The 13,756-nt window shown below is 44.4% G+C and overlaps 1 protein-coding gene across 4 annotated transcripts in view; it reads left to right on the plus strand.

Annotated features, from left to right (window-relative positions):
- The window catches only part of XDH (xanthine dehydrogenase), an 855,537-nt gene that overhangs the window by 783,582 nt on the left and 58,199 nt on the right, over positions 1-13,756 (plus strand). For all 4 annotated transcript variants that reach the window (XM_050948429.1, XM_050948430.1, XM_050948427.1 and 1 more), the window contains 5 exons: positions 5,163-5,220; positions 8,598-8,694; positions 9,684-9,792; positions 11,968-12,094; positions 13,279-13,340. In XM_050948429.1, the coding sequence (XP_050804386.1) occupies positions 8,657-8,694; positions 9,684-9,792; positions 11,968-12,094; positions 13,279-13,340 (336 nt within the window). In that variant the 5' untranslated portion in view covers positions 5,163-5,220; positions 8,598-8,656. The remainder of the gene's footprint in view (positions 1-5,162; positions 5,221-8,597; positions 8,695-9,683; positions 9,793-11,967; positions 12,095-13,278; positions 13,341-13,756) is intronic.

A 13,756-nucleotide genomic window follows, 5' to 3' on the forward strand; every position in this document is an offset into this window, starting at 1 on the left:
GAGTATGGGTGTGAGGTACTCAGATCCTATTTGAAGGATCGAGTACCCAAGCAGACAGACAGAATGAATATTGTGGTCCTATAATGCTACACACTGTGTAACACATAAGTAAGCATTATTTCCACCCAAAGAGTTTAAAAGCCAATTAGAGACAATACAAATGAGCCTAACAAACAGTTGGAGGAAAGACCCTAGGGAGGACAAAATAACGGTAATAAATTCATGCAGTTACATAGATTAACAGTGTTCACAGCAGTGTCATAAGGCAGGGCCAACAAGAGGGGCCTTGTTCTGATCTCACGGTAGTTTTACCCCGGGGGACTTTATGGAATGCAGTGAAGTCACTCCTGACTTACACAGGTGTGTGGTCTGATTCAAGCCCTGGGTTTGATCCCGAGTGGTGTTGAGCACCATAACTCCCATTAGGCCTGATATTCCTCCTGCTTACACAAGTTTTACGTTTAGGAAATGCCATTTACTATAATGGTGTTCATGCTGCTTTACAAGGATAGGAGTAAGAGGCGAATTTGGTCTATTGACTTGAAAAGGAGGTGCGGTGAGGGTGCCCAGCGTGTTATGTATTTGCGCCAATGATGAGGAGCCGCTTCCATTCCAAGGCCCCATCTTGGCAAAGATTTAACTTTCGTGAAACTTACGCACATGCTTAAGTGCTTTGTTGGATAACTGGTGTCTAAAGGCTTTGCTGAATCAGGGCCTAAGCCCATATTTTCAGCCATTTACAACTTCCCAAATAATGGCCATTTGGTGATGAGACTAATTGTGTTTATTCTTGGTCCACAATTGCATATTTTTAGGATAGTCTCATGAAAACCTATTTGGCCATTTTGGGTTTATTGAAGCATTAAGAAAATTGTCCAGTGGCTTATTTTTTATGCCTGGATAACTCAAAAAGAGCTTTGCTTGCAAGGGCCAGACCGGGCACGTGCATAGACCACAGAAAGGGAAGTGGATTTTACAGTGCTTGAGAATAGTGTGATCCAAAAATAGTAATTCTCAGAATGATCTGAAATAGGAAACTGCCTCTCATTACTGAAATAAACACATAATGAGGTACCATTTACTGCAGGTGGAATGGAGGCCACTAGCCACTGAAGGCCAGAATGGCAGCCATGAATACTGGCCCCAGGTTGGGAGAGGGGATTCTATGCCCCTACTCACCAGAGCAATTCTCACACAAAGACTTGCAGGGTTGCAGGCTGTTTACTTGGGCTTTGTGTGTGTGTGGCAGGGAAGGGGGGTGAATTTCACCCGTCAGTTTCAGCAATTGCTTAATGGCAGTGTGGGACGGAGCTCTCTGGAATGTAGGTGCCTTTTTGATTGAATGCTTATTTAAAAAAACAAATGGAGGTTGTGAGATGCGAGCCCCTTCTTTCAGATTGTTGCAGTGAAGACTTTAGAATTAGAATTCCACAAGTTCAGGAAATTCAGAGTCACGTATGTTGGCGTGTATATCCAGCTATTATAACTAGCGTTGTGTGAAAAACTGGGCCCACGGGGCCTGATTTGCTGTGGGAATATGAACTCTGAAATTCGGGACTTTTGCGTTATTATAACGTAATTATGACTACCCTACGCTTTTAACAATTATAAAATGAGTATGTTACAATATGGACCAGCTTTGTGCATCTTACTGTTTAAATTTGGTCCCAGTGTAACCTGAATGGCTCAGCAGCATGTTAACAAAAACCTGACTTTGCAAGTATGTTACTCTACTTTCCCAGATCACGTGCAGTAAACAGGTTGATATGCACCTTCACACTGATGCCATTACAATCTTTACAACTTTGTCCTTGAAAGGAGCCAATATTACTGAGCTATGTATGGTAATCGGGGTGAAATTAACTTAACGGACTTACCAGTATGCAGGCTGGCCGGGCTTCTGGGCAAGGGGCAGGGCCTCTGGCAGAAGGGGCAGGGCTGGGGCCAGACTCCCCCAGCCAGCCCTTTAGCACTGCCTGACCCACACTGCTTAGGACTCCAGTGGCAATTTAAAGGGTCAGGTGCTCTGGCTGCTGGTGGGAGCCCCGGGCCAGCTGCTCCTCCCTGCCCATCAGCGGTTCTGCTGGTGCAGTCACCGGGGCCACTTTCTTACCTGTGTGCCATACCAGATTGTACCAGCTTACTATCACCTTTGATGGTAATCCCCATACTTGATATACTTTCAGGGGAATGCTGCAAATACCTCTGTGATGCCAGTCACTTGAAAAGATTATATTTGTAAAGATTTCAATAGTGATGAGTGCCAGAGTCCATTTGCCAAGCAAATTATCTGTTTTATGGTCACAAATATAGGAGCTGTATATGTAACTGCTGCCCAACTACATTTTTCAGGAGCTAATTATAAAAATGTGGGTCTTATGGGAACAAAAACTCGAAGTACAGAAGGTGGTTAATTATCTTATCTTGAAGGGGGAACACAAGGTTCTAAAAGAGCCCTTTGCTTCAATCAGACTTTCAAAACTGAGAGAGATTATCTTAAATAAACTGTAACGATTATACTTAGGACTCTGACATTATAAATGTCTGATTTGTGTCCATTTATCCTTTTTCGTAGAGACTGTCCAGTTTGGCAGATGTACATAGCAGAGAGGCACAAATCAGACATTAGGAATGGCAATATATAAAAACCTGTAGGAGAGCACTTCAACCTCCCTGGCCACACTATAGCAGACCTTAAGGTGGCCATCCTGCAGCAAAAAAACTTCAGGACCAGACTTCAAAGAGAAACTGCTGAGCTTCAGTTCATCTGCAAATTTGACACCATCAGCTCAGGATTGAACAAAGACTGTGAATGGCTTGCCAATTACAGAACCAGTTTCTCCTCTCTTGGTTTTCACACCTCAACTGCTAGAACAGGGCCACATCCTTCCTGATTGAACTGACCTCGTTATCTCTAGCTTGCTTGCTAGCATATATATACCTGCCCCTGGAAATTTCCATTACATGCATCTGAGGAAGTGGGTATTCACCCACGAAAGCTCATGCTCCAAAACGTCTGTTAGTCTATAAGGTGCCACAGGATTCTTTGCTGCTTTTACATGTCAAGTCAGAATCAGTGCTGAATCTTAGGTTGTATCCCCAGATCCAACAAGAATTAAATAGCTTGTTACCTTAATAAATGACATCTAGCAAGCATTAAACATCTTATCTTAATAAATAACTTTCTAAGGTCAGCATTTGGGTTTAAGTGACTATTAGTTAACTCAGTATTAGAGATGGACATAAACCAAATCCTGATCCAGGCAATCCAGAACTTTGGATCACTTAACATTTCTTTGCTCATCTGAATCAAACCTCTAAACTTCTTGAGGGTCTCACATCACTAACAGAATTTGTTTACATACGTCCAAATTTATTAGAACATGGTGTTTGGACCAGGGCTTCTGCAGGAGAGACAATGGGATAAACTCCAAGATGCCAAGTGCTTTGTCCCTCCTTAGTCTATGTCTACATTACGAAGTTAAGTCTACTTAAATTATGTCGACATACAGCTACTGCTGTAATTAAACTGCTGCTGTATGGCCACAATATGCTTGTTGTGTCAGCAGAGCACATCCACAGCAGCAGCTCTTGTGTTGACACAGAGAACAGTGCACCATGGGTAGCTATCCCACTGTGCAACTAGGCACAAGGTGTTTTGGGAAGGGATTTCACTGCCTCACAGGGGCGGGTGCAGAGTCACATGATGGTTTCTCAATCCCATTGTTCCATGGGCATCCTACTAGATTGCCAGCCGCTTTTTAACTGCTCTGGTAACCTGCAACCCCACCGTCTCTGTCAGAACGCATGGCTCCTGCATTGCTGTTCAGTATTGTGCTGTGCGTTATGAACACAAGTCTATAGGAGATGCTCAGTGAAGGGGGTTATTCGGCTGAGGGATGCCTTGAAGGAGTCTATTAACACGAAACCACAGTAATGTGTGTTGCCATAGTGTGCTGAGCCTGGCATTGTTTATTTGCAGTGTGCCATGAACCTTGTAATGATTGCTGCGTGTGCCTGAAAAGTAATGCATTTTAAATCACTTCTTAAAGTAGCACCCGGTAATATGACCAAACTGACATTGCTGAACGCTAACACAAGAAGCCCACAGAAGTGTGTGTGTGTGTGTGTGAGAGAGGGAATGTGTGTGTGTGTTTGTGTTGAGGGAGTAAGTGTGTGTGAGAGAGACAGTGTGTGTGTTGGGCAAGTGAGGCAGAAGCTGGTGCACAGACAGGCACCTCCCTGAACTCTCACCGCAGCTCAGTGGAGACCAGTACACTGGCAGGGGGGTGGGGGACATCCTGACACCAGGCCCTGCCTCCCTCCCCGGCTCTGCATAGCACAGCAGTCTCTCCTCCCACCACCAGCATCAGCCCACCCTGTCTACTTGCTTTTGTGGTCCTACTGCTGGGGAGAGCAGGATTCCACGTTAATGTTTTGAATCTGAGATTCCCTCCAAGTTCTCCTACAGCTTCCTGTACCCACAGACCCAGGAGATCCACCTCCTCCCCTGTAGTCCAGCAGGAGTGCAGTTTGCTGCTAGGGAGCTGGCATGCTCAGCTGGGCAGTAGCTATGTGAGCTCTCTGTGTTGAGCAATTTCAAACCTTCCTGGGGCTTTGAAAGGGGAGGGGCGCATGTCTGTGTAGCTGGCAGCAGGGCTGTGGAGTTCAAAACAGTGAGCAGAGAAGTCACGTTGGGCATTGTGGGATATTTCCTGGAACCCAGTTACAGCAACGTAAGGACTGCAGTGCCTACGCTGACACGGCGTCACTCTAACTATGTAGCAAAAAGCTCTACACCTCTCATTGAGGTGGTTTTAATTTTGTCAGCTGAGCAGGAGAGTTAAAGGAGTGAGTACACCTCCACTGTTTTGTTGACAAAAGCTGCCTTTTGTTGACAAAACTGTGTAATCTAGATAAGGCCTTAATCTGCTGCTAAACCTATTTCTGGGATATTCCACTTTCCTGACCTCTCTTATGCTATATAAGCAGATCTTAAAAGTGACAGGCAGTGGAAGAAGGGACAAAGATCACTGGTGTAATGCCGCTGATATTAATGGAGTTGCACTAGGACTGAAGTTCATCTTCAGAGTCTGTATGTCTGTCTCTTTAGGTATATAAATCTTGATTATATGTTTTACAATACTTTTCTCTTCTTTCAGGTGGTGGAAAAAAATGTGGACCCAGAAACAACTTTACTGACCTACCTACGGAGAAAATGTATCCAATGTCAGGAAGAACTGTATGGTTTCAAATGGTTATGGCATTTTGTTGTTAAGTTAAGCAGCATCAAATCTAGCTAGTACTTGGAAGGGAAGCCTCCAATACTTGCTAGTGTTTCAAGATATGACAGGGAGAGAGAATCGTACAAAAAAGAGGCCCATAAAATTGAGAGAACGGTTCATTTTTAATCACATATAAACTGCGTAGCAATTTCCTCACTGACAGATTAAGGCTGTTTCCATTTCTGTTTCAATACATCAAAGCCATCGGTGCAAAGAGATTCCCAATTTTGTCTCTGTGTCCTTTTACAAGGTGTAGTTCACACTTACTTCAGGCTTGCTGCCACATTCTGGCAGGTGCACAGGGTTTGGAGGAGGAAGGAGGACATTAGCCATGTGTGGTTTTTGCGTGTGGGGCACCAGCCCGCTTGTGCTCAGGGAAAGCTAACAGCAGCGTTCTGTCTGGATGTAGCATGGGTGCGCAAGGGAAGGGGGAAGAAAGAGAGAGGACACAGCAGCCATCTCCAGGCACTCCTGTTCATGAAGAGTCACTATTTGTTCCTAGGTGTTTGAGCTTGTCAATGTCTAATTCAAATAATTTAATGTTTGGGATGATGGTATTCTGTGGGGAAAGCTCCTGATTCTGTTTTCTTAAAAATCCAGAGTTTATGGAAAGTCTACATGTTGAATTCTGGCTCCTTGGGGAGCTTTTCACTCACATCCTAATAAAACTGACATGACATTGGTGGAGAAAACCCTTAGATTATGCCTTGATGGATTTCCATGAACAATCTGTGTTCTGCTATAGTAGACACAGTAGTGCAGAGATAAGTTTCAGGTCAATTCCAGTGGGAACCTCAATGATATTAGTATGAAAGGGCCCAATCCTGCTCTCATTGAAGTCAATTTGCAATGGACTTCAACGGTGGAGGGGCAAGCCTAAATTGATTATCTCAGCGTGGCCATGTATTTACTGCAACCAAAGGTGGTTTCTCCTTGAAAATCAGTTCTGTCTTGCTCTGCAGTGCCCGATCCAGTTCACTATAAACAATGATAAATAATTATAAATAATATATGATTTTGACACAGCACCTCTCATCCTAAAGGCTTGCAAAAGTTTGTCTTCTGACATTCTTCATGTAAACCCAGATGATTTGTGGATGATATGAAAAGCCCTTATATGTTTCTGGGCTTCAGTGGGCATTTTTCCTGGGTTCGATGCTGCATGTTCTCTCTGTGTAAGAAACTCCTGTTGAGATCAATGGGATTTCAGTGTACAAAGGGCTTATGGGACTGCGCCTTGAGTTAAGACTGATCGGAGGATCCAATATACTCAGGGTGAAATTCAACCTGAGCAAGAACTGATTGGAGAGAGAAAATCACCACTAGAATAGTCTTGTAGATTCTTCCCATATCATCTTGTTGTGTGGTATAGGAGATGCTCTCCATCTCTGTGGATGAGGTAATGGGGCCAGCCCACGCACCTGGTGGATCCTCCTGTGTCTCTCTACTGGCTCTGGCTCCCAGCACCTCCTTCCTTTGGGCTCCATTAGAACTTCCCTTGGCTGTGGCTGCCCCAGAACCCTTTGCAGGAGAAGTCCCCATGGAAAAGGTAATACAGCCCCAGGAAATAAGAACTCATTTGTTTTTGTGCATGCAGTCATGTACTTTTTTTGCATGTGTGACGTATTTGCTCATGTATATTCATCTTTCTGACATATGGGTGATGGATTTACGGAGTAGACGACCTCAATGCTCAAGTATCTTGCTGAATCAAGGCCTTACTTTAATTCCTGTTATCCGTGAATCTCCATAGCTATTGCACTTATAGGAGAGAATTTCTGTTTTCATCAACTCTTTTTAGTTGCATTGTTTCTACAGACTCCTGAATTTGACCATCAGAAACAAATTTTGAAAAACTGGACTCTAAATCTGTCTGACTAAAATTGGCTACCTATGTTTTTTCTGATTTAGTTTTCTCAAGTTATATATATGTTTTTGTATGTACCAGCATCTACCTTTTTGCTCACTTACTTGTTCCACATGTTTGTATTGGTGTCAAAATCTCAGCTGCAGGTACACAAACATATACCCACATAGAACCTGCTTCAGTACAGAACCACCCCTCCCCCCACACACTGACTTCAACATCCCTAGTTTTCATCTGTTGCCTCACAGTAGAACCCATATGGGGTATCATCAAACAATTACATCTCATATTTGATGGGGACCACACCCTGAAACAAATCTTTCCTGAACCCCCTCTTTGGGCCTTCAAACAACTCTCCCAACCTTGTCAAGTTCATCATCAGAACCAGGCTCCCCGCAGACCAGGACCCACCAACTCAAAGCAGCACCAGACCCTGCCAGAACAATAGATGCAAAACCTGCAGATGGATATCCACTGCTACGATGATCAATACACCCCACAACAAACCTTTCAAGATCCATGGGTCCTACACATACTTACTGCAACATGTGGTGTATCTCATCCAGTGCACTAAATGCCCTATAACAAATCTACACTCTTGAATGAACTCACACAGAAAAATGATAAAAGACAAAACCACTACAATCACCCTTGGGTAAACATTTTTGACAAAGCAATCACTCCATACCTGATCTTTCAGGACTTGTCCTCAGAGGAAACCTGCACATCACCTTCAAAAGGTGAGCCTGGTTTAATGGCTCATTACGAGAATTTGTAACACACCTGCCTGCCAATCTGCAATAGTCCACTTCAAACCCCTTTTGAATAACAGTCTAATTCTTATTGCCCACTCCATTTCAAGGGGCTGCCTACAACGTGTACTCCTTATACTTAACAGTCAGCCCTAACTTGTGTCTAGCTCAGACACTCTGATTTCGTTCCTCAGACCTGAAGAAGAACTTCGTGTAGCTCTAAACTTTGTACCTTCCACCCACAGATGTTGGTCCAGTAAACTACATTACTTCACCTTCCTTGTCTCTCTCATATCCCAGGACCAATATGCATACAACAACACTGCAAAAACAAACAAACAAACAAACAAAAAAACAAATTTCAGCAGTATCCCCCCCCTTTTTTTGGTCAAAATGTGAAAAATTATTGAAAAATGTCAAGATTCAAAAAATTGTAACCAGCATAAGCATATTAGGTAGTTAACTGCCTTATTATCAGATCTTCATGTGTCAATCCTGTAGTCTTCACATCAGTATTTGAGGTTTTTCTTCTGTAAAAACTAAGTTGTTGATAAGGGAAAATGTAAAGAAAATTAGGAACTCAGTTTTCAGCCAGAACCTTTGGAAAACTTTGGCTGTAGAAGGATTGTGGGCTGTACGTTTGCCAGGGCTATTGTTATGCTTCTGTATTTTCCTTAACCCTTGTTCTCTCAGTGGGGCTACCTGGAACCAAGCTAGGCTGTGGAGAAGGTGGATGTGGTGCTTGCACTGTTATGATATCCAAGTTTGACAACTTCCAAAAGAAAATCGTGTATCCTTTGCAAGCTGAGCCTGTAAACTGAGATGGAAATGAAAATAGTCATGAATCCAGGTTTTTCCCTTTAGGATGCAGCATGTTTATGATTAAAGAAATGTAGTTACATAATGTTATGTTTCTGCCAAAGCCTCAGTCCACAATTCAGGACATAAACTCAGCAGGTGCAAGAAGTTATCTCCTCCAACAGTATTGTACAATGCTTATGAAGATTTTACATCTTGCCTTGAAGGATGAGCACAGGTTCTTGTGACAGACCAGATGTCAGCTTAGATGGTCTTTCCCGGTATGGTGGTAACCTTTATAACCCTAATGTAGCATTCTCCTGTTGCAATGCAGCTCGGCTTTTGCCCTGGCAAGAATAAAATAACAATTACCCTGCTAGGATCTTTATTACTATTACATTTTTGGAATCACCTGGCTGTCTGTCAATATCCACTGTATCTGCAGCTATCCATTTAATCTGCAAAACAATTCTTTCCGTTTGGCACATGAGATTATGTCCTTCTCGGTATTTGATTGTCTGTGGAGAAAGGCAGAAACTTCAAATAGTGAAAATGCCTTGGGTATTTTACCATGAGTTGGTGAACATCTCTAATGAGGTCAGAGGGTGACCAAGAAAAGAAAAAATATGGTATCTCATTAATAAATCCCTTCAATCATTCTGTCCCTTAGCAGCCAGAATATTTATTTATTTAATTTATTTTTAAGGCTAAGCAGGTTGCAGGGATCAGGAGAGCTAAGTATGAGGAAAGTTCACAAGGACTCTGTTTTGCCTGAGTGGAGCTGTCATGAGTCCATTCTTCTGTCACAGGCAACATTGCCTTTCTTTAGCCCATTTGCTCATCATAACCAGGCTGCCTGGAATTGCAGCTTTATATATCAGAGACTGCAAAGCACGCAAGCATCATGATTCCCTGTTTCCTTTGTTGAGCACTGTGGGCAAATGATTTTACAAATGAAGTGACCTTAACTAGTGGTTCTAGCCACTATTCTGTAAATGCTTGTCTATTCCCCATCTGCGCATTGCATCACGTAGCAGTGACTACTGTTGAAGGCATAGGGAGCACAAAGACAAGGTTGCATCCCGTCCAGGTGAGCTGTCTCTCTGCTGTTAAGTCTTAAGACAATGTAACCTGTGGCAGGCCTCTTCTGCGGACTCATCCTGTTAGAGGACGGTTCTAACACCTGATAAGTTGCTACTTTCTGCTGACCCCTTAGGGGCATGCATGGCTTGTTAGCTCTGCACTGGATAGAAGGGAGGTGGGACCAGCTCCTTGGGCAGTGGGACCATGGGCCTGGGACAGTCGGCTTCTACTGGAGGAACTCTTGGAACAGCCTACCCTGGGGTTGGGTTGTTCTTACTTTCCATGTTAATAAACCCAAAGGCTGGAGGGTGTGGGTTTCACCTTAGACCGTGTGCACAGACTTTTCTGGTAGTGGGAATGGCACCTCCTCACATGTCTATATTGTAACTCTCTGTTTTAAGCAAGCATGATATTAGGTGTCATTCCAGCTACACTGCTAGTGTTTTTGCTTTGGCCTTGCAACGTTGTATTGATCCAAGTCCTACACCAGGAGTGATCTTGTGGGTAAAGCACAGGACTGGGACCATGGCTGCGCAGGGCTTAGGTAGAACAAAAAGTGCAGTTTGCGCAAGGGCCCCCAAAATGATGGATACGTGGCTGCGGCAAATTTGAGTGAGAGGCATTGTGACCTGGCACATGGAGTCGCAGTGCTACTCCTGCTTGGTGCCCGCCATCAATAGTGTGAAGAGCCACACGCCTGCCCCAGCTGGGCCCACGTCCCACTGTTGCTGGCGTTGGCATCATTGAATCAGACCTGAGGTAACTCACCATGCTGAGAGCCCAAAGGTCGGAGTAGGGTCAGAGGTTGGGAATACCACTCCAGCTGGCGGTGGGGCCAGAGCTCAGGGAGAGGCAGGACTGGAAGCAGCCCCTTGGCTGCATGGAGGCAGAACCCCCACATCCTCATGGGGGTGGGCAACAACCCTACAGGCCTGGGGCCCTCTCTTACCTGCCATCCCTTCCCCTCTTCTTTAACCTCTTTCATCTCCATGGTAATATTTTGGAAGGGCCGGAGGCCACAGTTTCAGATTTTGTCCTTCCTGGGTCCCTCTAAACTTCTGTGTGGTCTTGACTGAGAGTCAGGAAATCTAAGTTCTATTCTTGGCTTTGCCTTGGCCTTCCTGGATGACCTCGGTCAGGAACTCAGCGTGCCTCACTTTCTCTACCTATAACATCGGGATATTACTATTTACCTCCCTCACAGGGGCATTGCTGAGGATTAATTCAGTAATGTTTCCAAAGGGTTCTGGAAGTTGTGAGAGAACGTGTTACTATTATACAGTGATACTACAGTGTAGTTTTTGGAGGCACTAGTTTTTTTATCTTTGACAGAGATGCTGCCCTTGACATGGAAATTAAGTTTTCCTCTGCACATAGCTAGCAGTTTGTACAGATTCTTTCCATGATGGTAAACCACAAAGAGAACACTTAGACCTAAAGTGAGATGGATGGAGATTGAGTGGCTCCACTTGGATAGAGCTTTTTCCTTTCCCTACCACCTCCCCTCCCACCAGGATCCAAACACATAAGCTTTGAGGGAAAAGGGTTTGAAATCCAAAGACACATCTGATTCTGACCAATAGCCCCTATCTTTATGATGGATCAAATGAAAACTGAAGGACTCAAATACACCTGGGGTAAAATCGTGGCCCCAAAGAATTCAATGGCAAAACTCCCATCAATTTCAGTAAGCCAAGATTTAGGAGGGTGTCTGAAATTCAGACCCCAATTTTGCAGTATGAATTCATCTCTTGAGTCTGTTTGCAACCCATCTGAATGGACTAAGGTCTTGTCTACACTTCAGGGAAAAGTCGATCTAAGCGACGCAATTTGAGTTAACGTAAATAGTGTAACTCAAGTTGATGTAGCTTATATCTGCTTACCACACAGTCCACACTACAGGATGTCGACGGGAGATGCTCTCCCGTTGACTGCCCTTACTCTTCTTGATCCAGGGAAGCACAGGAATCAATGGGAGAGGGATCTGTGGTCAATTTAGCGCTAAATCGACTGCTGATACATCGATCGCTGTGCGTCAACCCTCCAGTAAGTGTAGACAAACCCTAACTCCTTTGGGAGGATCAGCCCAGAGACGTGAGGAAGTGCTGGCTAATGAGGTCAGGAAATCAGTGTAGTGCTGCTAACAAGAGCTGTTTGTGTTTTGGTCACTTTTTCCTCTTAGGAGAGAATAGCAAAAAGCCATGGATCCCAGTGTGGCTTTTGCACTCCTGGCATTGTCATGTCCATGTATGCATTACTTCGCAACAGACCGCAACCAAACATGGAGGAGATTGAAGAGAATTTTCAAGGTAATGCCTATTCCAGAACAGACTTTCAGGCATGCATCTTGTGCTTTTTGGGGGGCTACATTTCCCTCCCCAAGTAGGACAGAGTGCACCTAATCTGATTGCTTTAAAACTGGCCAGTTACTATCAAAGTAAGACCCAGATTGTCCAGAATGAGCTTTTCACAGGGCCGGATCTAGGCACCAGCTTATCAAGTAGGTGCTTGGGGTGGCCACTCCTGAGCGGGGCGGCACTTTCAGGTATTCGGTGGCAATTCGGCAGAGGGTCGCTCACTCCTGCTCGGAGCAAAGGACCTCCCACTGAATTGCTGCAGATCGCGATCGTGGCTTTTTTTTTTTTTTTTTTTTTTGGCTGCTTGGGGTGGCAAAACCCCTGGAGCCAGCCCTGGCTGTTCACATTACATTGCTCAGAAGTGTGAAGTGAACAGATTCTGGCTGGAAATAGAGGAGAATTCCCATTGTTGTTGTGAATTATCTGCATTACCACAGTGCATAGGAGCCCCAGTCATATGCCAGAGCCCATGTGCTAGGTGCTATGCAAACACAGAACAAAAGGGTGGTCTCTGCCCTAAGGAGCTTACAAACTAAATAAATCACCTTATGATGGGTGGGGGAAACTCCTCGCTGACATAGAGCCAATGGAGATGGCAGAGATAGCTTCTGCACCAACATATAGGGGTGTGCCCTGGGTTGGGAGGAGGAGCAAAACTCCGTTATCCCAATTCTCCTCTTGTATAGGTTACAGAAATCTCTTTTCTGCTTTAATGCTGGGGCTGGGATTGGGCTCGTGCTGAGTCATGGAGTTGTGACCAGCACTACAGTGGCCACACCTGCTGAAGAGAGGTCAGCCGCAGGAGAGAAATGAGCTCTCTCTTGCTCCAGACATTAGGTAACCGCCATGTTGAGATTAAACACGTGCAGTCAAAGCAGCTGAATGCTAAATAGGGATAGTTGAAATTTTTGAAATGTCAGAGAAAATTTTCATTGCGATTTTGAATTTCTACATAAAAAATAAAGTGGTGGATTTTGTGCAGAAATAGTCCCAAAATTTCATTTCCTCCCATTTTTTGATCAGCTCTGTCTAATGTTGAGCTGGGGAAACCCCCACAGAATCAGCCTCCAATGTGTGCACAGAAATTCTTGACTGAATGACTCATAACCTTTATCCCTTTTGCACTGGCCATGCAGGAAACTTGTGTCGCTGTACAGGATACAGACCCATTCTGCAGGGGTACAGGACTTTTGCTAAAGTAAGTGGCCTCAGATAACATTGCCAATTTCTGGAAGGCATTCAACAGGCTGACTTGCTCATCTGTTGATAAAATACACTGTTGGACTGGGAGAAAAAGGAAATACATTTGCCAACCAACGCCCCCTAACTCCCCAACCAAATCCTAAACACAGCCCTGACTCCTGTCAGTACGTGTGTTACATATTGATAACATGACAAGGCCTACTCATTAACAGCAGTTGCTCAGTTTAGCTCCCTTCAATAACTAGAGCGCTCAGTACGGTGGGTCAGGTCACCCGTAAGCAGGCCTCTTTTTACAGTGCTTTTGCTAAGGCTCTTAAAAATACAGCATCCCACAAAACAGAGCAGCTCCCAGATCACCCGGGTATGTGCAGGTATAGAAAGGTGCCTAACTACGGTGCATGACTAGGGTGC

Source organism: Gopherus flavomarginatus, chromosome 4, assembly GCF_025201925.1.
Source record: "Gopherus flavomarginatus isolate rGopFla2 chromosome 4, rGopFla2.mat.asm, whole genome shotgun sequence".
Taxonomy (NCBI): Eukaryota; Metazoa; Chordata; order Testudines; family Testudinidae; genus Gopherus; species Gopherus flavomarginatus.